This window comes from Pteropus medius, unplaced genomic scaffold (genome assembly GCF_902729225.1).
Source record: "Pteropus medius unplaced genomic scaffold, Ma_sr-lr_union100, whole genome shotgun sequence".
NCBI classification, from domain to species: domain Eukaryota; kingdom Metazoa; phylum Chordata; class Mammalia; order Chiroptera; family Pteropodidae; genus Pteropus; species Pteropus medius.
Window position 1 is genome coordinate 7,407,299 of NW_024344253.1, and position 24,899 is coordinate 7,432,197.

Sequence of the window (24,899 nt, forward strand, 5' to 3'; positions counted from 1 at the left end):
CCTCTCACCTCTCCAAGGGAAGACAGTCTTCCCAGAGCAAGAGCAAAGAGGCAGGAGAGAGTAATGGCTCACCCCAGTTAATAAAGCCTCACGAGATTGTTATGGAAGCTTACGCAAATCCTTTTACATGGCCTAGTAGTTTTCATTCATTTCCAGGACACATACCTGATTTACCTGAGCATAAAACAGCATTTGATCCCCAAAGTACAGATCAGAAGCGTTTCAGATGTTGTGTTTGCCACACTACAAGTAGGAGTAGCTTGGGGTTCTCCTACTTAGGAAAAAATGGATTTTAATGAATTCCTAATTATAATTCTCTGAGTTTAAGAAAAAATAAAAATTATTAGATTAAAAAGCATAAGTTAAATATAAATGATCCTACAAAAAGAGCTTATAAACCCTTAGGGTAACAAAGAAAAAAATAGTAGAGCTAGCACCTCCCATTGGAGCTATATAAACCAATGGTGAGATGAACAGTTCACTTCTGATTTGGCCATGATCAATAAATAATGTGGGGCCACGTAGAGCATCCTTTTTACAGGGTGGGAAGGTTACTGTAACCTGTTGCCTCCACTGCAGTGTTTTTCTCCAAAGACCAACTGTGCACTGGTGTATATGAGACAATTCTACGTGGTATACAGATGGACATTTAAAATAGGAGTCATTACTATCGATAGTTTAATGCTTTTTAGGAGCAAATAGCAAAGTTGGGGTTTCATGGCCAGTATGTAGAATGAAGCTAGGTAAAAAATGATTTTCATATTAAGTAAATAATGTTAGCATTCCAAAGACTTTCTCTAAAAATTTCTAATATCAAAGCAACATTTTCTTGAAAAGCCTATTAAATGTCCAATTAGAAAAATGCTTCAAGTGCATCTTTAAATCAAGCATTATCACACAGGTTAATGTGTCGTTTAACGATTTTGTTTTGAATATTTTGAAGGAAGTAAATAAGAAAATTTGAAGCTAGTTTTTACTTGTTACACATGATGTCTCAAGAGGAATCATAGTTGTGTAAACAGACATGTACCGAGGTGCAATACTGGGTGCGGAGCCATCCAGGCTGATGAGTTTCAGGGACCCAGTCTGAAAGCAGAAAGAAAAGGCATTTATTAGAGCATCATTGTTTCCACACTGAGAATGTTAAATGGGCCTCTTTAAATTCTAGTTATTTTAAACAAGTCACAATATCGAAAAAGTCTCCAACATCATACCAATCCTCTTCCATTCAATTGAAGGAACTTTTGCCTTTTTGGGGGGCAGTATGTTTGGAAAAAGGGGCCAGGTCAAAATAAAAAAAACATTCCCCTTTCCTGTTAAGAATCAACAAGTATCATTTTTGAAATATATTTTTAACAAATGAGTAAGTTTCAAGAGTATACATTTCACTATCATAACTAAGGATTTGCCCACATTTCTCTTTGGTTTGTCAGCTATGGATTCATTCTCTTTAAGGCTCATTAACTGTCTTGCACATTGGATGACCAGCAACACCTGGATTAGAGGTTAATTTTTTTTTTTCTTACCTGGCCTCTAGGAGTTAATCTTTTTTAGAAGATTTAGTAAATCCTTGTCTGAGTTTTGCTCCAGAAGCAGGGTCCACTGCTAATCCTTTGCAGACATAAACAGATTTGTTATTATGTAAAAGCAAACAGCGAGAAAAAAAGAATGATTATGAAATCCTCACATTGGATTCAAAGTCTGTATCCCGTTTTGTTTTGTAGCTATAGACAAATACTCAAGTCTCCATCCTGGGCCAAAAAAATAAGGAAAACCAGGGACGGTCTCAGGAGCTTTCTCCCCCCTTTGCTTACCCATGGACAGGCCCTTTGACCACCACCTCAGGGGGCCACCGTTTATGCCCGCCGACTCCCAACACCTCTCCCCACAGCTGCCTCGGTTTTCATGTCTTCACAATTCTCTGCCCGCTCTTATGCTAGCATGGGTCTGATAAGCCTTATGGAAGCATGAGATGCCTCCCCTTTCAGAGCTTATTTACACAGTGATGGGCTCGTTTCACAAATAGGGTTCTTTGCCTTTGTCTCCAGCAGCTCTGTTAAGTATAGAGAGGTAGGAGCGTATGGAAATAGGCACACCATAGTCTATTTTGGACCACATGGTGTGGGACAGAATTCTCGGAGAAACCATTTTTTTTTTTTTTTTTGTAAAAAGGAATAAGTCTCTTCTGTCTCAGAGGTCTCCAATGAGTGTTTTATGAAGGGGGAGTAACCAAACAACCCAGGGAAACTGCGACTCAAACTATCAATGGACATAGGAATAGAAAGAGCTTTCGGTGCTCATTTTACCCAAAGATCCACAAATTTCATTTCTTCCAAAGGACGAAATGACCCTTCAATACTCACTATATTTGCTACACAATTAAGCTAGGTAAGGAAGGGATGCTAGTGCAGAGAAGCTGCTTATCTTGATCAAACCCACTGGCTCCAGAAATGAAAGCCAAGCCTGCCCGACAAAGCTATAAAATGTAATTCACTAAACACATGAAGTGGTACAGATCTAGAAACCAGAACTGCACCTTCATAGTGGTGTGGTCTTTGTCTCTCTATATAAAGGTGCTGGAAAAGCTGAAGCTCAGAGGTACCTTCCCTGCAAATCAGTCGCTCTTATCAAAAGCCTTGAGAAAATAGCCACCAGTAGATTTTTGCTGACTAGGCTATACACTCATTTCCCATCCGAACATTAGAATCATTGTGGAAATAAAGGAAGAGCCATACCTTTTTCTAAAGCAGTTTCCTAACATTTATAAATATATATATATTTATAAGAATAAATAGAAATAATATGATATATAATATACATTTAAACTATATATGTAACTATCTCCTTATTGTCTATATTTTTTGACCCAGTTTCCCAAAGCAGACAATGGCTCTAACCATTCCTATTAAATTGCTTTTGCAAGTTGCTTTACTCCTCTGTGCTTTCCTCATCTATAAACTAGGGATGTGAATGATACATTTACCTCCTTGCGTTATTGTGAAGATGAATGAAGATTAAGAGCTAAAGTGCTTAGAAGAGTAAACAATTAAGTGTGGACTGCTGTCCCTGAAGAAGGGAGTTATTTATTATAGCAAAAAAAGTAGAAACAACCTACGTGTTCAACATTAGGAAAATAACTAAATTACATTTGTATTCTTGCATTATGATGCTATGTTTTTAAGGAAACTCTTTGCCATAGGGAAATGTTCAAAATTTGTTAGTGAAAATAAAAACTCAAGATGTGTTCACGGGCTATGATTCTAACTTTGATAAAAGGAAAACTGAAAATAAAGAATTATAAATAGGAAAAAAATGGAAAACGATATCAGCATTTACAGTGGTCCTGTCAGGGTGTGGAATTATGGATTTTTTTCTTTATACTTCATTTTCCAGTATTTCCTACAGTAAGCATTCATTTCTGACATGATAATTTTAAAAAATGCTTTTTCTCAAAAGAAATCTGGCAGGCTAACTTAAGGCAGCTAGAGACAAGCAGTTCCCAGGCCATCATCACCGGCTTACTTATACGGCATCGACATTAAGAACCCGGGCACCTCCCCGAGAAACGATGGCCCTCCTGGCTCTAGGGCTAGCCTTCCACTCTAATTTCTACTCACACCCCAAACTGTCTCCTCAGTTTGTCCTCTGCATTCTCACCTTCAAACTGCTCATTCCTTTTGCAACTTTTCTCCACTGGTCAACATCTAGCTCATCCTGAAAGCTCATCTCAAATGCCTCCGCCTTCACCGAGCTCCCCTCTCTTAGACGGTCACCCCATCCAGAAAGCCTCCCAGGCACAGTTGATCTTTCTTCTATTCCCTTAGGACTTTTACATCCCACTGTAAAATATTAGTTTACATTCCACTGTTCAGTATTGACTGCTCTCCCCGCTAGACTTTTAAGACTCCGTGGGCATAAGAAACAACCATGGCAGCTATGTGTCAGCTTCATAAAACATCACAGGCTCTCTTGTAGCATATTTTCCTGTTCAAGCATATCTTCTCATAAGACTCTGGGGTAGATAAGGATTGTGACTTACACACATGAATCTCCCCAGACTGTGAATTTAGAAAAAAAGTATTATACGCAGGAGATACTAAATGCATATTTTACAAGAGAGAGTTGAAGAACGAAAGCCAGAGTTTTGGGGAGGTTAACTACCAGCTAGAGGAAAGACAATAATAGGCTTCACTGTGGAGGGCAAATGACACCAAGTGGCCTAAACTACCAATTGTCAATCTAGATACAGCAAAGCTCAACAACAACAGCAATCTTAGAAAGACCCTCATATTACAAAAAGATGAATGACGACCAGAAAAAAAAAAATGGATAGTAGATGCGAATGTTTCACACATGGGCCTGTTTCCATTAGCATAGGTTTTTTTCTCCCAGCCTTAAACATTTCTGAGAATTCACACCCCGCTAATATACTTCTGCTTCCTTCTCAGAATAGTTCTGAACGAAATGTGACTAATTTAAAGGCACGCTAACACTGATTTTAGTTTTTAAATGTAAGCAGGTGAGGCCACAGGAAAGAATAAATTAAAAATGCATCTTAAGCCTGAAATAAAGGAAAAAGCTATCTCTTAAAGCTAATTAACATGACAATGCTATTCATATGACAATGATTTAAGTGAGAAATTATAGAAGCAAGATACCTACTTTCTCCCATCATTCAATTCAAAAAGTATTTATTGAACACCTCACATGTGCCATGAACAATCCTAACAGGGAGGAATACAGCAGTACAATTTAAAAAAAAAAAACAAAGTAGATAGATCCCTGCCTTCTTAAAACTTACAATTCTTTTTTTTTAGTGGGGGACAGCCAAATATATGTTGAATATTAGAGGGTGACAAATTCCATTTTTAAAAACTGCAAAGGGCATTGTGGAGGGCTTAGTTAACCTTAAGAACAGAGGTTGGAAGTTCTCACTGTGAAGATGACAGTCAGCAAAGAACCAGAGGGAGTGAAGGAGGGGGCAGTGCGACTCAGCAGTGGAGTGCTTAGGGTTTCAGCAGTGAGAGCAGCCAGTGCGAAGACCCTGCCCCCGGGTTGCCTGGTATGTTCCAGGAACAGCACCGAAGCCGCTGGAGCTGGACCGAGAGGAAGCAGTGGAAGGCGAGGTCAGGTGGTGGCATAGAACCTGGTGTGGGCCATGTTCAGAACTGTGCCTTTTACTTAGCAACATCGCAAGTGGTTACAAAACACCATTAACTAGTCATAAACAAAAGTATTACCATTTTGCTTAGATCTACTGGCCTCCTAATCTCTGTTCTACTGGCCTCCTAATCTCTTTTCTACTATCCGAATGGTGTCATTATGACGTCTGGCTTAATGCACTGAGATACATGAATTCTGAGGACACTTATGCCTTGCAGCTGTTTTAAAGAAATCATTTCGTTCAAAGAAAGAAACTCTTCTTATTCTCAACACTACACCTGATGTGCTGTCCTCTCCCATTCCAATCTCTTTCCAAGTTTACCAGACCAAGGAACCAAGGTCCTATTCTCCGTTGCTGTCCTCGGACTGGACTTTGCACGCTGAAAGGAATCTAGTCCTGGAGAGCCAAGAAATATTCCCTCTTGGCAAATAAGCTTTGACCTCAAACTCAAAGGAGTGCTTTTTACTAGAAGTATTATAATATATTCTTTGAAAAAATAAGAAAATAAACCATAATGTAAAGAAATTACATTATAGCTAAGAAAGAGCTCGTTAGTGAAAGTCTTACCAAACAAATACATATCTACTGAATTACTATTTATTTTTGTGTGTGTGAAAACTAAAACCTACCTCGTTGTTAAGTTTTCACAGATCAGGAAAAAACTAGTGACTTGTGTGTATAGGGCTATGGGGACATTTTAAAATATCCATTCAAATTTTAACCCTTGATAAGCAACTCATGAAGAATTTAAAAACTAATAATAAACTTTCTTGTGTTGTTACTTTATGAACTGTGAGACTGGCAGTTCTTACTCTGGTTCTGATAATACTTTCAAAATAAGACTCCTGATCAGAGGTGTCATAGGATCATGAATGAATTCATCTTGCCTTCATAGTGTATGCTGACCATAAATAAAAATACCACATTTATTAATGAAGCTCAACACAAAGGGAGAGCACAATAAATATTTAAATCAGCTCTACTGTTTACCAGTAGTGTGCTTTGAGCAAATTACGTCTTTGCTGAGCCTCAGTTTCCCCTAATGCAGATTAAAACATTTGGGGTATTATTGTGAGGAGTAAATGAAATGGACCTCATATACAGTCAGTACTGTAATGGTGGCTGTGCTTTTCTGAAACTTTGAAGAAATTATTTAGTTCTAGGAAGGCAAGTCCCCTTTTTCTTTTTTTCCAGCCTTATTGAATATAACATTGTGTAAGTTTAAGGTGTAAAAAGTGATGATTTGATATAGGAATATACTGTGGAATGATTATCACATGAAAGTAAGTTAACGCCTGTCACCTCGCATAGTTACCTTTTGCGTGTGTGGTGGTGAGAACATTTAAGATTTGTTCTCTTGGCAACTTTCAAGGACGTAATACTCTATTATCACCACGCTGTATGTTAGCTCCCCATCTTATAACTGGAAGTTTGTATCCTTTGATCAACATCTCCCCATTTCTCCCACCCCACTCCCACCCCGCTGATCACCATTAAATTCTCTGTTTTTATGAATTTGACTTTTTTAGGTTCTAACTCTATCAGTGAGATCACACAGTATTTGTCTTTCTCTATCTGACTTAGCTCTATTCGCATAATGCTCTCAATGCCCACCCATGTCACAGATGGCAGGATTTCCTTCTTTTTCATGACTGAATAATATTCCATTGTGTGTGTGTGTGTGTGTGTGTGTGTGTGTGTGTGTGTGTGTGTGTACACACATACCACATTTTCATTCATTCGTCAATGGACACTTAGGTTGTTTTTGTATCTTGGCTATTTGAAAAATGCTGTAATGATCATGGGAGTACAGCTATCTCTCTGAGATAGTGATTTCATTTTCTTCCCTTATTTTCAAACACATCCGACACGCTATTATCTCCAAATCATCATCTCTCTTCAATTTTACTAGATCAAAAAATGATGGTTCTAGACCCTGCTGCTGTCATCGGATCTGACTTTGTATATTGTCAGAGTTACTTAGTCCTGCTAAACTAGGAGCTATTTCCTCTTGGTAAGCAAGTTTTAACCTCAAACAAACCCACGTATCTTTATATCCAAAAGCAGCATTAGATGTCATCGCTTTTGCTGGCTGCCGATGAATCCCAAAGCCAACAGTGCTCCCCAGTCATTTGATGGTTGAGATGCTCACTCCGACTCACCTGGCTTGGGTGGGACCACACTCGTGGCCTCAAGGGCCCTGTTCTGTAGCAGAGCACCCACGGCACTGGTTACCGTCGGTTCTTTCTTTGGACTCATCTGCACCCTACCCTACAGAGAGAGAGAGGGAACAGTTCCATAACGTCAGGTAGCACACAAGAGTGAAGCTGTTTCCACTTAACTAGCAGCAGATCAGAGTCATCTCCCGGGACCTACTGAACCCAGGGGAAAGGGACATGCACACCCTGCACCTTAGGTAACCTGGTTCCTGTCCTCACTGTCTGGGATTTGGAGCCTTCATTCCATAGTCAGGCCTTTGCGGGAATGGTGATATGTTAACCCTGCAACATTAGTCGCACGGTGACATAAGAAATCACTTAATGTCAATAAAGATAGTTATGGAACATTTTAGTTTTTCATTGCACTTGAAGATGATTTTGTTTTTAAGTACATGACCAGAGAAGAAAAACAGACGTTGGCAGGCAGCAAATGTTTTAAACATGGAATTCCAACATCCCCACACCACACCCCTCCCCGCTAAGGAGCAACAGCAGAATAGTTATATTAATGTGGAATAAGGACCAGAAGGTTCCTTGGGAGCTACTTTTTACCTTGCTGCTGATCCCACCAACATCTCCATGGGAACTACCTAAAGATAACCTTACTCAGAATGAGAATTCTCACTTGGGCAAGGACAGCTATGAGATTATAGCAGGCAGCTCATCCCCATTCAGACAAAGAAAGCTATTTTCAGAGGCCCATATTGGTCTCTTTTGGTTAAGGGTATAACACTTTTTAAAAAGTCGATTATGTTTAAAATAGAAACACACTTCAGCTGTGCTGTTAGCAGCCCTTCAAACTGAAACCACCCCTCCCTTTTTGTTCCACTTCTGAATAAGCTTCACTATGAGGCAGGGCGAAGCTGGCATCAGGGGAACAAGCGCTGCCGTTCAGATCCACTGGGCAGCGAGTTTACTGAGAAAGCAAGCAATTCAGCAAGCAAGCAATTTTTCTTCTGTGTTCCCAATCACCACTTAGTTCTGGAAAACAAGGAGAGGACCGGGGCCAAGTCACTGGTTACACTCAGGACGGCCAGCTGGCCTCCTTCAGGAATAAAAAGCACTTCCGTTGCTGCTTCCCAGTGCTCCCTTTGGCCCCACTAAATCCCCACTAACTTCGTGGACTGGTCAGAAGGATCATTCGAAGAAATGTACCGCACCCTTTACTGCTTTAGAAAGTATAAGGAAAATTTTACTCAGAAAACCTTTTCAAAACTAAGTTGAATTCGAGCCCAATGCAGTCACATCCCCTCAAAATTGTGGTACCTCTCCTACCTACGAGAAAGGACCACCAGAGAGGGGAAGGAAGTCGAGGTAACGGGAAAAGAGGAAAGGTGGAGGGACCCCCTATGTGAAGGTCCTTATACTATCTATTATCTTCCCCACAACTTGACAAGGTACCGATTAAAGTGAGTCTCAGAGAATTTAAGTAGCTTGTCCACGTTTACCTACACACAATAAATTACGGAATTGAAAGTCAAACCCTGACTACTGATCGCAGAATCTGGGCTCTTTCTACACTGCACTGCTTCTCATACTATTTCAGGTGTAAAGATTGAATCTCTACAACTCTATTTTTCATAACCACCCTGCCTCCTCCACCAACACACCTTTCTCCTCCCTCCCTCCTGTGTTTCTTTATCTGGCTGTTTAGTATTATTATCTACCTAAGCTCTGGAGCTGAAAACTTTCTTGTCAACCTTGATCCTCTTTTATCCTCTATCTAATCACCTTCTCAGTCCCATCAATTATTTCCTAAATTCTCCCTCCACTCCCCGACCGCCAGTCCTCTGGTCCCAGACCCTCATCCTGTCCCTGTTGCTGCTCTCCCACCAACTCATCTCGAACACTAATTGCAAAAGTGATCTTTCTAAAACACCAATCTCATGTCACTTCAGTCTACACTGCCCAACCGGTCTACGCTGCCTAGAGAATGACACGTGAGGCTGATAATAGACAACTGGACAGAAAAGCCAAGAAAGGCCGTATACAGAGAGACTAGGAAGCGAAGCACAGTAGGAAAAAAAGGTGAGATGGAAAGATGGGAAGGACTTTCTGGGTCCCCGTGGACTTCACAGTTCCTGCTTCCAGGCCCTCGGGCTGGCCGGCCTCAGCTTTGAGGGCATCTATCCACTTAATCCCTCTCTTCCTCCTCCCTGACCCAGCTTGAGATCTGATGCCGTCCTGCTTGCCTGTGCCACCCCGTCACCGCCCCCAGCAGCGCTCTATGCTCTAGTCTTTCCAGCAGGGCTCTTCAGGCCATAGGCTGGACCTTTTGTCCACAATGTGGTTCTCAACTCCAGCTCTAGGCTGGCGAACCCATTTGATATTTAAGGGGAAAACGTTTGTTCCTCTTTGAAGCTGTCCGTGAATCCCACTGGCCTCTTCCTCCACTGGGCTCCTGTATTAGTCAGCTACCACTCCTGCCTGCTGCACTGTTTCCAAAGCCGCCGCCTCCTTTGAATTACAAATCCTTGATCAGCCAGCACGTAGCAGTGTCTGGTACAGAGCAGATTTTCAGTAAATGTCTAATATGTGTGAAGACAGAGCTCAGAACCCGGAGTCCGTGGGATATGTGTTATTGGAGAGAGTCCCACCCTCTTCGCTGCTGGATTTCATGGAACTCTTTCCGAACATGTTTCATACTCTTAAGTATGTGAACCAGTTTAATCTTTTCTTGGTGTTTGAGGCATGTTTATAAAACTAATAGTTTTTATGCTATACTGTAAGTTATGTCCCTGGGACCTTTGATGTTTGTAGAGCTGTTTGCTGGCTCTAGTTCTGTTTTTATAAATCTTTGTCTTCCTGGTCAACTTGTCATTTTACTTATTTGTACCTAATTGTAACAGTTGCTTCCATTTGTCCACTTTAACTTGCTGATTCTGTAGCTTTAAATAAAAGCCTGCAGACTCCTCTCTACAGAGCAAATCGCATGGCCTGTAGGAGCGACAGCTTCCTCCACTCAGGCCAGCTTCACTTCAGCTTCATAATTCTTTTCTGCATCGTTAAGGCTGATAACCACTGTTGGACAGAGTTTAATACTATAATATTATAGAAACACTACTTATATATTCAAGTCTTCCTACTTTTTCTACAACACTCAAAGGTATTATAAGCTGGAAACTCAAAAGGAGCCAATTCCCATGAGAATGAGTGACAGTGACCAGCTATCTCGATCCTTACATTTTCTCAGGATGGGTAGCTTAGGTTCCCCATCAAACTCTACCTACTTGCCTCAGGTATGCAAGGGCCCAAATCCAACACCTAGGGAGAGAGATTTACCTGGGCTCTGGATGCCAACTTGGCTGCCGTCTGGGCTGGATCAAAGACTCGACGAGAAGATTGATCCTTGCAGAAATTGATATGTCGATTTGCTGCATTTTCATTAAACCTCCTCATACAATATGGGCATTGAATATAATCTAAATATAAAGATAATAAGAGGCAATTAGCATTTCAAAAATAACTCTGAAATGAAATAACATAGGATATGGACTCTGCTCCAACTTGAAAGAACAAGGTCTCAAACTCTGGTTTGAGACAGCCTGTTCCAGAGGGGAGGCTTGCGAGGACTCAAATAAAGACCACGGAAGGGGAAAATCGTGCTACCTATGCACTTATTTCAATTAACAGTGTGCCCTTAAAATGTTTACACGATATGTTTTTTAGAAAATTAATTATACTTAGGAACATTCCAATTAAATGGATTATTTAGTGGATGCTTACAGAAAAAAAGTAGTCCTAGAATCACAGAATGTTAGTATCGATGATCCTGAAGGGCATACAAGATGCAAAAGCCCACGTTGTGGTACTGGGTGGGACAGAAAGTCATACAGGAGTTATGGCACTACAGAGGGAGAGAAGATATTTCAAAATGTGGGTTTGGGGGATGGGATTTGAAACCAGTGTCACTGGCAGAAAGACACACTGCTTCTGCACTGCTCGATGTTTTAGTCCGAACTCCGGAGTCAGGAGGAAAATAATACATTCAGGAAGGAGGTAGGAAAAGGGAAAAAGGCAGGGATTCAAAAAAGAGAAAAGGAAAAGGAGGGGTGATTGGAAAATGGCTCCAGAAACAGCTCAGCTTCCAGGGTTAGAACCTCCCAGGCAGCTCTGTGGGCAGTAGGTCCTCTCTGGTTCTGTGAAATACCCAGTGTTCTCAGCTTGGCTCTCATGTGCAATTACTAGACAGTGAGAGAAATGGGAAGTGAGAAAGATCCCAGGTCAGCTTAGAACGTGGAGATGCTCACAGCAAAGCCAGGTTGGAGCCTACCCCTCTAAAGCAAGCAGAGGCGTCGGTTTGGTTTGGTTTGGTTTTAGGCAACTTTTCTTAAGGGATAACAAGGTGGATATGAGCAACATAAGAGAATAACTTTCCGCCCAGGAAGGATCTGACACAGCAGCATTCTTAAACTCTGTATGGAAGTTTGGGTTAGTGTGGAGTCAAAATTCCTACATATGTGGGTAAATGTTTAAGGCAATGATTTCTTCAAAGTTAAGAGTCTCCTGAAGGTTTCCTTTTAGGCAGTATGGGGAGCTTTCCAGTTTAAGAAATCATTTCCTAAAATGAATACTCATACAATGTAAGAATTGGAAGAAATTAGAATGAAATAAGCGATTAGCGCTTAACCAAACCTTTTATTTCACACTCTAGAAGGCAATACTTAATCATTGATTAAATACATATTGAACATCTATTATGTGTCAGGCACTGTTTTATACTTGGGGATACATGGTTCTGTAATCAAGGACTAGGCATTCTAATACAGAAACAACATTTTCCCACAGTGATAAATTTCTTGAAAAAAATAAAATAGGACAGCATTGGGAAATGATGAAGGCTCTGCAACCCGCCTGACTGGTTTTGAGCCCCAGCTCCTCACTTGCTATGTGTGTGAACTTGGGCAAGTTTCTCAACCTCCTTAAGCTTCAATTTCCCCAGTACCTACATATCACCTCTTTCATCGGGTTGTTGTGAAAGTTAACTAAAATAATCCACACTAGGGCTCGGCACAGTGGGCGGGGTAGAACATACTAGTACTATAAAGAAACAGGTCTGGCAAGGTTGTGTTTCCAATTACCAAACCAGAATGAAACTGCTTAGAAAAAGTGAAATAGAAAGTGCCATTATCACATGAAACTCACAATGCTGTAGAAAACCGTCAAGGGCTCGGCTCCTGGCTTGGTGGGAACAGCTTCAGTCTCACCAGCTGAAAAGTCACGGCTTATATTAAAAATGCTGTTACCGTGACCCCTAATCAGTTCAGGCAAAGACAGAGATTATGGCAACGGCTGTGATGCTTCCCTAACCTCACTTGTCCATCCATCGCTACCCTTCTGTGTGTTTGGCACCATAAGCCACCATGGAGACAACAAAGTTGAAGTGTATTTCCCTGTCAACAAAAACAACTAGAAGAGACAACTCGGAAGACTAGGCAAAGCAGCAGAGAGGTACCATTCCATGCAGTGAGCTGCGAAACTAGGAAGCACTGGGTCCTCCAGGAGCCCGTAGGAGGGAGATGAAGCCCTGACTTAACAGAGGCAGAGGAAGGGAAATACCCTGAGAGGTAAATACCCTGAGAATGGAAAAGGTATTTTTCAGCAACAATCATCTGAACATAGCGTGACTGAGCTACGTGTTCTACGACTCGTGTCTTAATCTGAGTTTCCTCTTCCTCTATCAATAACGATGTCATTAAAAATAACTATTATGTACTATTTATTTCAATAAATAATGGTTTTTAAAAGTTGGACTACACATGAATTTGTATGAGGACTATGTGGAAGATGGTCAGATCTCAAAAAAATTTAAAGTAGAAAAACAATCATTGTAAAATGCAAGCATTTTGCTGACTACCCATGTCTATATAGCCCTCTGAAATAGTGACCAAATGTCCCAGGCCTCACAGAAAATCCCAATCATAAATATTCAATGTCACTTTTCTCATTAACTATCACATCACGGAAAACTGAATGATTGGCAGACTTAACACAGTAAGAATTAGAACAAATATATACGTGTCACAAAAACTGAGTCATGAAATACAGAATCATGCTGAAAAAAATGAAAATTATTACAAACTCATGCAAACGAGCCCATAATATATATCTCTAATTGTGTCTCTACACATTTTCTAGTACGTAAACCTGAGAATATATATGGGCTAATATAAAATGCCCGAACAATCAAAACAATTGAATACCAATGAAATGTGCTATTGTAAATAATAATTTTGTTTGGTGCATAAAATTATAGTAAGGACACACGAGCGAACTGAATTATAAACTACATTTTAGCATGAAAATATAAAGAGCAGAGAAATAAATGTACGTTTGATGAGGCCTTACAATGTGAATTATTTAAAAAAAACCAATAATCTCCACATTTTAAATCCAATGTGAAAATGACAGAAATCCACATAGCAAGACATCTGACATGGTTTCGCTTATTCAACTAAAGAACCATAAGCTAGCCATTCAACTCTGTAGCTTCTACTATTAAAATGAACTATTCCTCATAAAAGATGTGTTTGTTATATGAAGCTTGTTGCCAAAGTATTATCAAAATCTTTTTACTGAAAATCTTAAGACAACACATTGTTTTGACCACTTTTTCATTAGCACCCAGAAAAAGTGAAGCATTTACTAAAATCATTTCTGTTATAGAAGTTCAGATGATTTATTTTCCAGATGATTTTATAGCATGATTACACAGGGTTTTTTGTTTGTTTGTTTTACTTTTAAAAATGAACTTTGAGGACTAATTTACATACAGTAAAATGCACCTATTTTGAATGTACAATTCAATGAGTTCTGACACATGTATACATTTGTGAAATGACACCAGTTAAATATAGAACAATTTCATCACTGAAAAAAGTACCCTTATGCCCCTTTCAGTCAATATTCTCCCAAACCCAGTCTCAAGCAACCAAAGATCCATTTTCCTGTCACTAAAAATGTTATGCCTATTCTATAGTTTCATATAATAGGGACGTTTATGTTGCTGCATGTGTAGTAGCAATTTCTTCTTACTGTTGAGTTGTATTCCATTTTGTAAATATTCCACAATTTGTTTATCCATTTACTTGTTGATGAACATTTCCAGTTGTTTCCAATTTATGCAATATAAATAAAACTACCATGAACATTAATTTTCAAGGATATGTTTTCAGTTTTTTGCATAAATACCTAAGATTGCAGTTACTGTACAGTTAAGTATGCTTAAGAAAATAGTGTGAAGTGGCTGTACTATTTTATACTCCCATTGGCAGTGTATGGGACTTCCAGTTGTTCCACATCTTAGTCATTTCTTATCATCAGTCTTTAATTTTAGCTGTTCAAGTGGGTATGTGGTGATATCTCACTGTGGTTTTAATTTACATTTCCCTGATGAGAATCAGGTTGAATATCTGTTCTTGTGCTTATTGGCCATTATTTTTTAATGTGTCTGTTCAAGTACATCTCTTGTTTTTTTTCCTATTGGATTGTTTGTCTTATTGCATTGTATGAATTCTGTATATATTTTTGATATGAATCCTTTGCCTAATTTTTGTATTGTGAATATTTTCTCCCAGCCTGTGGCTTGCCTTCGCATTCTGTTAATGATGTTTCTCAAAACTGATTTTCTCAATTTGGGTGAAACTCGATTTATCAATTTCCTTTTTTAAAATTGTTAGCATATTTTGTGTCCTGCCTAAGACTTCTTGACTCTTAGATCCAAGATTATTTTTTTCTAGAAAATTTATAGTTGTAGCATTTATGTTAGGTCAATGATCCATTTAAATTAATTTTTGTATATGGTGGAAGGATCAAGGTTCATTTTTCTCATACTGATATCAAGCTATCCCAGCATGATTTGTTGATAAGGTTATCCTTGCCCACATTGGATTACCTTTGTCAAAGATCAGTTGCCTGTAGATGGGGGACGAGGGTCTAATTCTAGATTTTCTATTCTGTTCAGTTGATGCACTAGTACCAAATTGTCATGATTACCGGAACATTGTAGTAACTCTTAATGGCAAGTCTATGTCCTCCAATTATATTCTTTTTTCAAAATTATCTTAACTATTCCAAATTCTTTGAATTTCCATATAATTTTAGAAAAAGCTGGTCAATTCTTACTCAGGAAAGAAAACTTGCTGGAATTTTTATTAGAATTACATTGAGTCCATAGATCAATTTGAAGAGAATTGACATCGTAACACTATCCTGAGTCTTCCAAGCCATGAAAATGGTATATCTTTCCATATATTTTGTTCCTCTTTAAGTTCACTAAGCAATGTTTTATGGTTTTTATTTGATAGGTCTAACATATATTTTCTTAAATATATACCTAAGTACTTAATGTTTTGACATTATTGTAAGTGGTATTCTTAATTTCATTTTTCAGTTGTGGATGCCTGTATACGGAAATACAATACACTTGTGTATATTAATCTTATATCCTGAAAGCTGGTTAATTCACTTTAATTCCGGTAAGTAGCTTTTTCATAGTTTCCTAAGATATTCTATATTTACTCATTTATGATCATGCTATCTGTGAACAAAGGTAGTTTTACTTCATTTTCTCCTCTTTGATCTATGAATTATATGTGTATATATAGCATATATGTTATATATATATATATATATATTCCCTCCACCTTATTATACTGGGTACTCTCTCCAGCACAGTGTTGAATGAAGTGGTCAGAAAGTTCATCCTTATTTTCTTCCTGATCTCAGTGAGAAAATGTTCAGCTTTTCATCATTGAGTGTGATGTTAGCTACACACTTTTCAAAAATGTTCTTTATTAAGGAAGTCCCCTTCTATTTCTACCTAAGTATTTTCTTTTTTAAACATGTATGGATGTTGCATTTTGTCATGGACTTTGCCTATATCTATTGAGATGATCATATGTTTTTAAAAATTAAAATATTTAAAAATATTTTAACAAATTTCAACAAAATCAATGTGTTACATTTTCTTATGTGTTACATGCCATTGAGTCAGCTCTGACTCCTGGTGACCCTATGAATGAGTGATGTCCTCAATGCCCTGTCCTCATCGGCCCTGCTCAGCTCCTGTGGACTCCTGCCTATGGCTTCTGTTATGGAAATCCATCTCATATTTGGTCTTCCCCTTTTCCTGAAGTCTTCTGTTTTTCACCAGCATTACTATCTTTTCCAAAGTGCCCTGCCTTCTCATGATGTGCCCGAAGTAGGACAACTTCAGTTTTGTGATTTTTGCCTTTAGTGATGTTTTAGGCTTAATTTGCTCTAAGATCCACTTGTTTGTCTATCTGGTGGTCCAGGGTATCCATAAAGCTCTCCTCCAACATTGTATTTCAAATGAATCAATTATTTTCCTATAAGCCTTCTTTACTCTCCAACTTTCGCATCCATACATAGCAACTGGGACTACGAGGGTGTGGATGACCTTGGCCTCGCTCGGTCTCTAACAGCCCATCTCTGCTCTTGGTGATCTTTCCTAATTCTTCCATTTCCACCCTTCCAAGTCTCTGTCTTCTCTTGATTTCTTGGCTGCAGTCTCCCTGTGAATTGATGATCGAGCCGAGGTAAGCACAATCTTTAACAATTATGATGTCTTCATTACCTACCTTCATAATCTGTTTGATGTCTTCATTAAAATTGTGTATTTTTTCTGTGGCCATGTTTTTTGTCATCTTGATGTTCAAATGCAGTCGTGCTTTGGCACTGTCTTCTTTCACTTTCATCAGAAGTTGTTTGAAATCATCACTACTTTCTGCCAATAAGATGGTACCATCTGCATATCTTAAGATATTGATATTTCTTCCACCTATTTTTTTACTCCTCCTTCCTGAGCCTAGCCCAGTTTTTCACATGATACGTTCTGCATACAGATTAAACTACTCGGGAGATAAAATATATCCTTGTCTGACTCCTTTGCTGATAGGAAACTATTTTCTTCTTTCTATTTAGGTGTAATTTGTTCTTCTTTTTCTAACTTTTTAAAGAACAAGCTTAAAGTAATTGATTTAAACCTTTCCCCTTTTTAAGCTATCAACTTCTTTTCTAGGCATTGCTTTAGCTGAATCCTACAAATTTTAATTATGTTTTCATTACAATTCAGTTCAGAATATTTTCTAATTTCTCTAGAAATTTCTTCTTAAATCCATGGGTTATTTAGAAATAAGTTGTCAATTTCCAAATATTCAGGAATTTTCTAGATATATTTTCATCATTCATTTCTAATTCTATTGTGGTTAAATAGCATAGTCTGCATGGTTTCAATCCTTTTAGACTTACTGTGTGACCCACTTTGTGGCCCTGCACCTCATCTGTCTTGGGTGAAGGTTCTATATGTACTTGACCCGTATTCTGCTGTTCTTGCGTGCCACATTATGGTTATAGACGTCAATTAGGTCAAACTCATTGATACCATTGTTCAAGTTTTCTCTATCCCTACTGATTTTCCTGCTGCTTATTTTATGTTACTAAGAAAGGAATGATAAAATCTCCAAATATGATTGTGAATTTGTCTACTTCTCCTTCCAGTTTTGTCAGTTTTTGTTTCATGTTCTTCGAAGATCTGTTACTAGATACATAAACATTTAGAACTGATAGTTCTTCTGGATGAATATATATTTTTAATCATTATCTCTGTCAATAATACTTACCCTGAAGTTTACTTTGCCTGATATTACTATTAGCCACTTCAGTTTTATGATTATTATTTGCATGTATATTTTTTCTCATGCTTTAAACACACCAATCTATAGTTGTTTTGACATTGCTGGTGTTTATTTGCCTTTACCTTTTTATCTGAGAGGAAAGGCACAAATCATAAGTTTATGGCTCCATGAAATGTTCACGAGCCACACACACCCATGTAACCAGCCCAGATCAAGACACGGAATGTCCCAGCGAGGGTCCTTATAACCCTTCTGGTCCTCATCGCCCTGCTAAGGAAAACCATGGCTTGACTTCTAACCTGAGATTCGAACTTGAGGATTCTAAAAAACTGAGCTTCTAATATTTATAAATCAGGAAACCTGCATTTCTGCCATCCTTTGAGAAATTAGATCTGCAACTCAGGATGTATGTTCCTTTGAGGCATCACCCTGCTGAAGCAGGAGCAGCTGTCACTTAGGGAGGGTGTCGGCGGCTCTCCAGGCCCACAGGACCCACCCTCCTCATTCTGTCACCTGCCTAGCCTGTTTGTGTCTTTATATTTAAAGTGTGTTCCTTGTAGAAAGTATATAATTGGACTTTGCTTAATTATTCAGTTTGACAATCTCTGCTTTTTATCTAAAGTATTTACATCATTTCTATGCAATTGTGCATATAATTAGGTTTTAAGTCTACTATCTTATTGTTTTTCTTCATTCCATCTGTTCCTTGTTCCCTTTTTCCTCTTTTCCTGTCTTCTTTTGAAATGATTTTTTTTCCACTTTATCTACACTCCAGATATTGTCTTATTAGCAATTTGTCAATATTTTTGAGTGTTTACTCTAGGATTTAAAATAGGCATCTTTATGAGATAACACTTACCTCCAAATAATACTATACCTATTCACGTATAATGTGAATGAATGTTTCAACAATATATGTTCTTTTTCTTCAAACTTGTCCTATTGTTTTCACACATTTCACTTTCACATGTTATAATCTCCATAATATGCTGTTATTTATGCTTAAATAGCCAGTTATAACCCTCAGCTAACATTTTACTCAATGGAAAACAAGATAAGGATATCTGCTTTTGCCATTGCTATTCAATATAGTATTGGAAGTTCTAGCCAGAAGGTTTAGACACATAAAAGGCATACAAACTGGAGAGGAAGAAGTAAAATTATCTCTGTTCACAAAAGATGTAATCTTATATGTAGGAAACCCTAAAGGATCCACACCAAAACACAACTGCTAGAGCTAATAAACAAAATACAGCAAAGTTGCAGTATACAAAATCGATGCTTAAAGATCAGTTGCATTTCTGTACAGTAACAATGAACAATCTGAAAAGAATTCCATTTACAATAACATCAAAAAGAATAAAATACTTCAGAATAAATTTAACCAAGGATGTGAAAGATTTGTACACTGAAAACTATAAATCACTATTAATGGAAATTAAGAGAACATAAATAAATGAAAAGACATTCCGTGTTCATAGATATAAGACAATTTTGTTACGATGACAATAGTACCCAAATGATGTACAGATTCAATGCAATTCCTAACGAAACTCCAATGGTATTTTCAAAGACTAAAAAAAAAATCCTAAAATTTCATGTGGAATCTCAAAGTTCCCCAAATAGCTAAAACAATCTTGGGAGACTCACACTTCCCACTTTCAAAAGTTACTACAAAGCTACAGTAATCAAAACAGTGTGGTACTAGCATAAGGATAGACATACAAACAAATAGGATAGAATAGAGTCCAGAACTAAATCCTCTCATACATGGTAAAATTGATTTTTGATGAAGGTACCAAGACCATTCGATGGGGAAAGAACAGTCTTTTCAACAAACAGTGCTGAGAAAACTAGATAACCACATATAAAACTACATACTTAACTTCCAATGGGATCTTACCTTACACCACATACAAAAATTAAGTCAGCCTGGGTCAAAGACCTAAGTGTAAGAGTAAGAGCTAAAACTATAAAACTGTTAGAAGAAAACATAGGGGTAAAGTTTTACAATATTGGATTTTGCAGTAATTTGGGGGGTTGACATCAAAAGCTAGGCAACAAGAAAGATAAATTGAACGTGATTAAAATTAAAAACTTTTTTGCATCAAAAGGTAACATCAGGAGAGTGAAAACACAGTTCATCAAATGGAAGAAGATATTTGAAAATCCTATAACTGATAAGGGATTAATATTAATCTAATCGAGCCTCTAGCCCTAATTTCCAATTTACAGAAAGATGGGGGATAGAAGAACACATTAAACACTAACATGACTATAAAAAACCAGACAAATCCAGAACATGAGACATTGTAAAAGATCATTGGTCTAGCGAGGGTGTTGTGCAGGATTAAAAGGGACTAGAGACAATGTATAAACCTTGACCGAATCTTGGATTGTGGCTGGGGAATGAGGAGAGAACTTTAAAAGACATTCTTAAGATAATTGGGAAAATATGAGTTTATATATTCAGTGTGACAGTAGTATTGTGGTTTTGTGGAAAAATATATTTATGCTTAAGAAATGCATACTGAAACAGCTAGTGTTATGAATTTTGAAACTTCCTTTCAAATAGTTCTGCCAAAAAAGAGAGATAAAAAATATGACAATGTCATCATTTGTCAAATTTCAGTGGAAAGTATATGAGTGATTATTGTATTATTCCTTACTCTCTTCTGTAGATTTGAAATTTTTCAAAATAACAAGTTTAGGGTAAAAAAGTTGCGGGCTACTAAACTGTACAGTGTAGAATGGTTAAAATGGTTAAGTTTATGTTATGGGAATTTTATCTCAAAAAAATTAAAAAGCTGTCTATATCTTACACTAGGAAGCCATTATAGAACTACTTAAACGGTTCTGCACAGCTCCATTGTCATAACACATGACGTGAACTGTGTCCCCTGCAGTTATGTAATGCCATGACACTGGGTACAGTGATGTTCCCCCATCTGAGGACTGACCGGGGCCAACCCTGCTTAGCTTCCAAGATCACACACTTTAGGGTAGTATGGCTGTGGACAGTGATGCACTGATGTTGAAGAGGAGGAAACAGAATCTTTTGGTAGAGCTGAAAAAAAAATAGGATAAGTTTTTTGATAAAACTACTTTTACATAATTTAATTGTTGTTGTTAATTTTAGACTGCATAGGAGGAAGCGAGGCATGATAATTGGGTCAAAAATCATAGCCTCGATTGGTTAAGAGTAAATATCAAAAGCAAACCACACTGGCCACACACCTGGGTTAATGGTGGGAGGGGGTGGAGGTGGAAGAGGTCGGCCTTCTTTAATGGCTAGTGTACACTGCTTCGCTGATCGAATTGCATTAATGAAGTCTTCATGTTGTTGTCTCCAGTTAGCTTTCCTCACGGGTTGAGGCTATAAAAAAATAAAACCAACATATACTAACCTAAAGTACATAGCTCGCTATTATAATTTTTTTTTTTTAAAGCTGGGATTTGTATTTACAGGAAGGAAACAGGCCTGTGAAATTTGAAGAGAAAGGAGAATTTGTTTTTCAAAAGTACTAAAAGAGGTTTGGAAAATACAGTCGTAAAATTCACAGGTCACAGTAGTGAAGGAAAACACAAAATAACAATCAGATAAACAAAGAAACTACAAAACTTTAAAGGAAGACTTAAATGTAAGATTAAAAGTGACTTTCTTCCAAGGGAATTGCTAGATTTAATGCTACTCTAATGAAAATATAAACAAGATTCTTTTTTGCCACATCTGGAAAGTATCTGAAATACATTTGGAAATCTAAGTAAGCATGATTAAAAAGAAAACAGTAAAGGTGGATTATACTTACATGACATTATACTACACTATCAAGCAAAAATGAAGGCAGAGAGCCAGAAAGAGGCTTTAATGTACTTAGGGATGTAATCAGGAACAATAAGGGAGATACAGATAATACCTTGGATTGAGGCGCTTTCCTCACAGTGGGAATGTCAGTGCCTTGTAATCTTTGTTTTAAGGAATTGAAAGGTTTGCGTTTTTTGTTGAAGAGTTTTCGACATATTGGTCCATGCCTTTCCTAGAAAAGAAAGGGTGGGGATGAAATTTTTTTTTAAATGTACAATCATAAAGTTTGTAATGCCACAGTGTATTCAGGCAGCCCCCACTACAGTGACTGAGTTGGACCTTTGCAGAGCCAAGTTCATTCTCTAACTCTCAAATCACAGCAGAGCAAATCCATCTGGCTCTCCTCACCCATGTTACACATAACAAGATATTATGTTTGTTCAAGGTCAATAAAAGGCCTCTACAGCTAAAGAGACTTACTTCAAATTCGGTTATACATATTTAGCTCTATCACTTCAGCTGTATGAATGGTTTTAACATTAAATAATGTTGAAAAGACAAACTTTATCGTTTAAACTGAAATAAATATTTCTGATATTGAGCTATTATTTTCAGGTACTCACTGAAACCAATGAAGTTTTGTTGATGATTTCTTTTATTGTTGCCTTCACTGTTTCTAAATTCCAAGAGCAAGTCACCCAGTAATATAGTAGGAAATTTGAGTCCCAACAGCCTTAATATTCAGTTTTACCATCCCTTTGAAATAGCCCTTTGCATACAGCAAAGGAAAACAGCTTCCTATCAGTGGAATCTTCTCAGAAACACTCTTCTTACCGTTCAGCAGTTCAAAATTGAGTTTAACTGGGCCACTTTTCTACATACAGCAAATTAAGCCACTTAACTCCTGAACAGGAGTGAAGAGGTTTCAAAGAAATATTTGAGAACATCTGCAAAAGACAACTGGGACAACCATACAAATAAATGAAGAACACACCAATTCCATTTAAGTTATGAAGACATTTTCCTTTAATTCATCCAAACATTTCACATTCATGAAGTCATTTATTTCAGAGCAAATGTAAGCTTATCATATTAAATTTAAAAATATTATAATATTTGCAAGACAATTGGCAGGGAAAACACTCTTTACTCCAGCCAGTAGTCCTTTAAGCATTCAGCATTTTGAGTACAAAAACCAAGGGACCAACACAGGTAGAGCTCTACCTGTGTACCAACTTTACAAAGTCTGTTACTGTACCACTATGGGGTTATGCTAACATCTTTGCCTTCTATTCTAAATCCTCTTCCTTGGTGGATCTGTAACTCATAATAGCTATCACTTACACAGTTGCTTTGTCCAAACCCAACAAAATACAGGCTCTATGAAAATCACTGCACCTGGCTATAAACAAACCATACCATTTTAAACTAGAAGAGAAAGATTAGATCAGTTGATCAAATCCTCTCTGTAGACTAGAGATAGGCCTAGGAAGTAAAACTCAAGATACACTTGATATTAGTAATCACTCTTCAGATGGAACCTCCTGGGTCTCAACACCCTCTCCATGGGGCACAGCCCCAGGCTGGTGAAGGCAAAGGCAGCACACTGGTGGAGTGCCAAGCCACAGCAGGCCCTGTGAGGTCCCCTTCTAGATTCTGGAAGCTCTAGCTGAAGTTAATTAAAAGAATAGGTATTTCATTTTTTAAATTCTCCATAGAAATAAAACCTACAACCTCATTTTATAGTCCTTTGCCCCAAATGTAGTAAGGTTTGTACTCCGAATCCTTTAAGTTTGATGTGTGTCCTTGATCTAAAATGTCCCAACTAACATCTTCATTTTAATTTTTTTTCTTGAGAATCCTTTTATAATATTGGGGCCTAATACCTGTTTGACCCCCTAATTTTGAAATAAATCAAGCTTTTATTCCACTTTATAGGCATCAATCAAGAAACTTAATACGCAGTTAGCTTGAAACTGGTTTAACAATTAAATCTTGGAAAAGGCTTTACATCCATTTTGTTCAAATTACATAAAATCCCTGAAATTGGAGGGTTCTGTCTTCATACGTGGCAAAGCAGGAAACAGAGGGAGGTTAAAGGACTTGTCAGAATTAGTGACAAATTTGAAGCTAAAAGCCAAGTTTCCAGATGCTCTAAATTCAATGTTCATTCCTCTTGACTAGCTAATTTCCCTGGTGTTTTGGCCTTAAAATTTGAATTTCTGATGCTTATAGAAGAGGCAAAAGAGCCAAAATCTCTCCAGAGACAATCAGCTGTGCCAAGATACTTTTATCTGGTATCCTGTTGGTAAGAGGGTTATGTTTAATAAGTTCCCCTTTGAATGGGGCAGCATCGATCTGCCTCCGTGTCCTCCGGGCCTGCCAACCATAGGTTATGCGCTTCTCTTCCCCTGCTTTCCCTGCACATCTGTCTTTAATCTTTGCCACTGCGGCCTCCTCTCTAACTTGACAGTTCATTTAACTCCAATGAAACACATCTACAAAATGTCTTTATGTTTACCAGAACATCTGCTGCAAAGCGTCTTCCACAGACTTCACAGGGAAATAATTCCTGATTGCCATCTGTATAAGATCCAAGAGCACATTATGTTAGTTTCATGGAATTGCCTGCCTGAGAAGAAATGACTAACTGGAGGAGACCTCAATAGCTTAATATCCTCACTCTCTTTTCCCTCCCCACCAGCTCCTTCGTTCTCTTAAAAAGGTCCTTTGTAAACTCACCTGTGTTTTCCTCTCCTAATAAAACTTTCACTTCACTAATCAGGTAAATTCCATATCCTTTGGGCAATCAGAGTATAATTATTTAATACTTAATATATTCTTAAACAAAGTGCCTGATACCTTTGCTTAGACATAAGTACAAAGTTAATACCTTAGTATAGTAATCAATAATCCAATGGTAACAGCTTTAGGGATTCCTACTAGAATGGAAGGTCTATTTGTGTGCTAAATGAAGGCATGCCAAGTTATCAGACTGTATGAAAAAGGTTGCCTAATCATTAGATTTAAGATAAACTTTCCTGGGAATGGCT

The 24,899-nt window shown here is 37.9% G+C and overlaps 1 protein-coding gene across 1 annotated transcript; it reads right to left on the reverse strand.

The window, feature by feature from the left end:
• Nucleotides 1-661: 661 nt before the first annotated feature.
• On the reverse strand, nt 662-24,324 carry ZC2HC1B (zinc finger C2HC-type containing 1B). The gene is made up of 8 exons (XM_039869788.1): nt 24,135-24,324; nt 22,470-22,579; nt 21,959-22,078; nt 21,279-21,417; nt 10,666-10,805; nt 7,327-7,435; nt 1,527-1,611; nt 662-1,086 (listed from the first exon to the last, which is right to left on the reverse strand). The coding sequence occupies exons 1-7, from the start codon at nt 24,322-24,324 to the stop codon at nt 1,541-1,543; spliced, it is 879 nt and encodes a 292-aa protein (XP_039725722.1). The 3' UTR covers nt 662-1,086; nt 1,527-1,540.
• Between the last annotated feature and the right edge of the window lie 575 nt (nt 24,325-24,899).

Excerpts from the sequence above, each read along its gene's own strand:
- ZC2HC1B (XM_039869788.1), bottom strand. The coding sequence starts at position 24,324 with ATGAACTGTCAAGTTAGAGAGGAGGCCGCAGTGGCAAAGATTAAAGAC. Across the intron at positions 21,418-21,958 it reads GGAAAGCGCCTCAATCCAAG|CCTCAACCCGTGAGGAAAGC; the intron begins GTATTATCTGTA and ends ATTTTTTTATAG. Across the intron at positions 7,436-10,665 it reads AGTTGGCATCCAGAGCCCAG|GGTAGGGTGCAGATGAGTCC; the intron begins GTAAATCTCTCT and ends CTCTCTCTGTAG.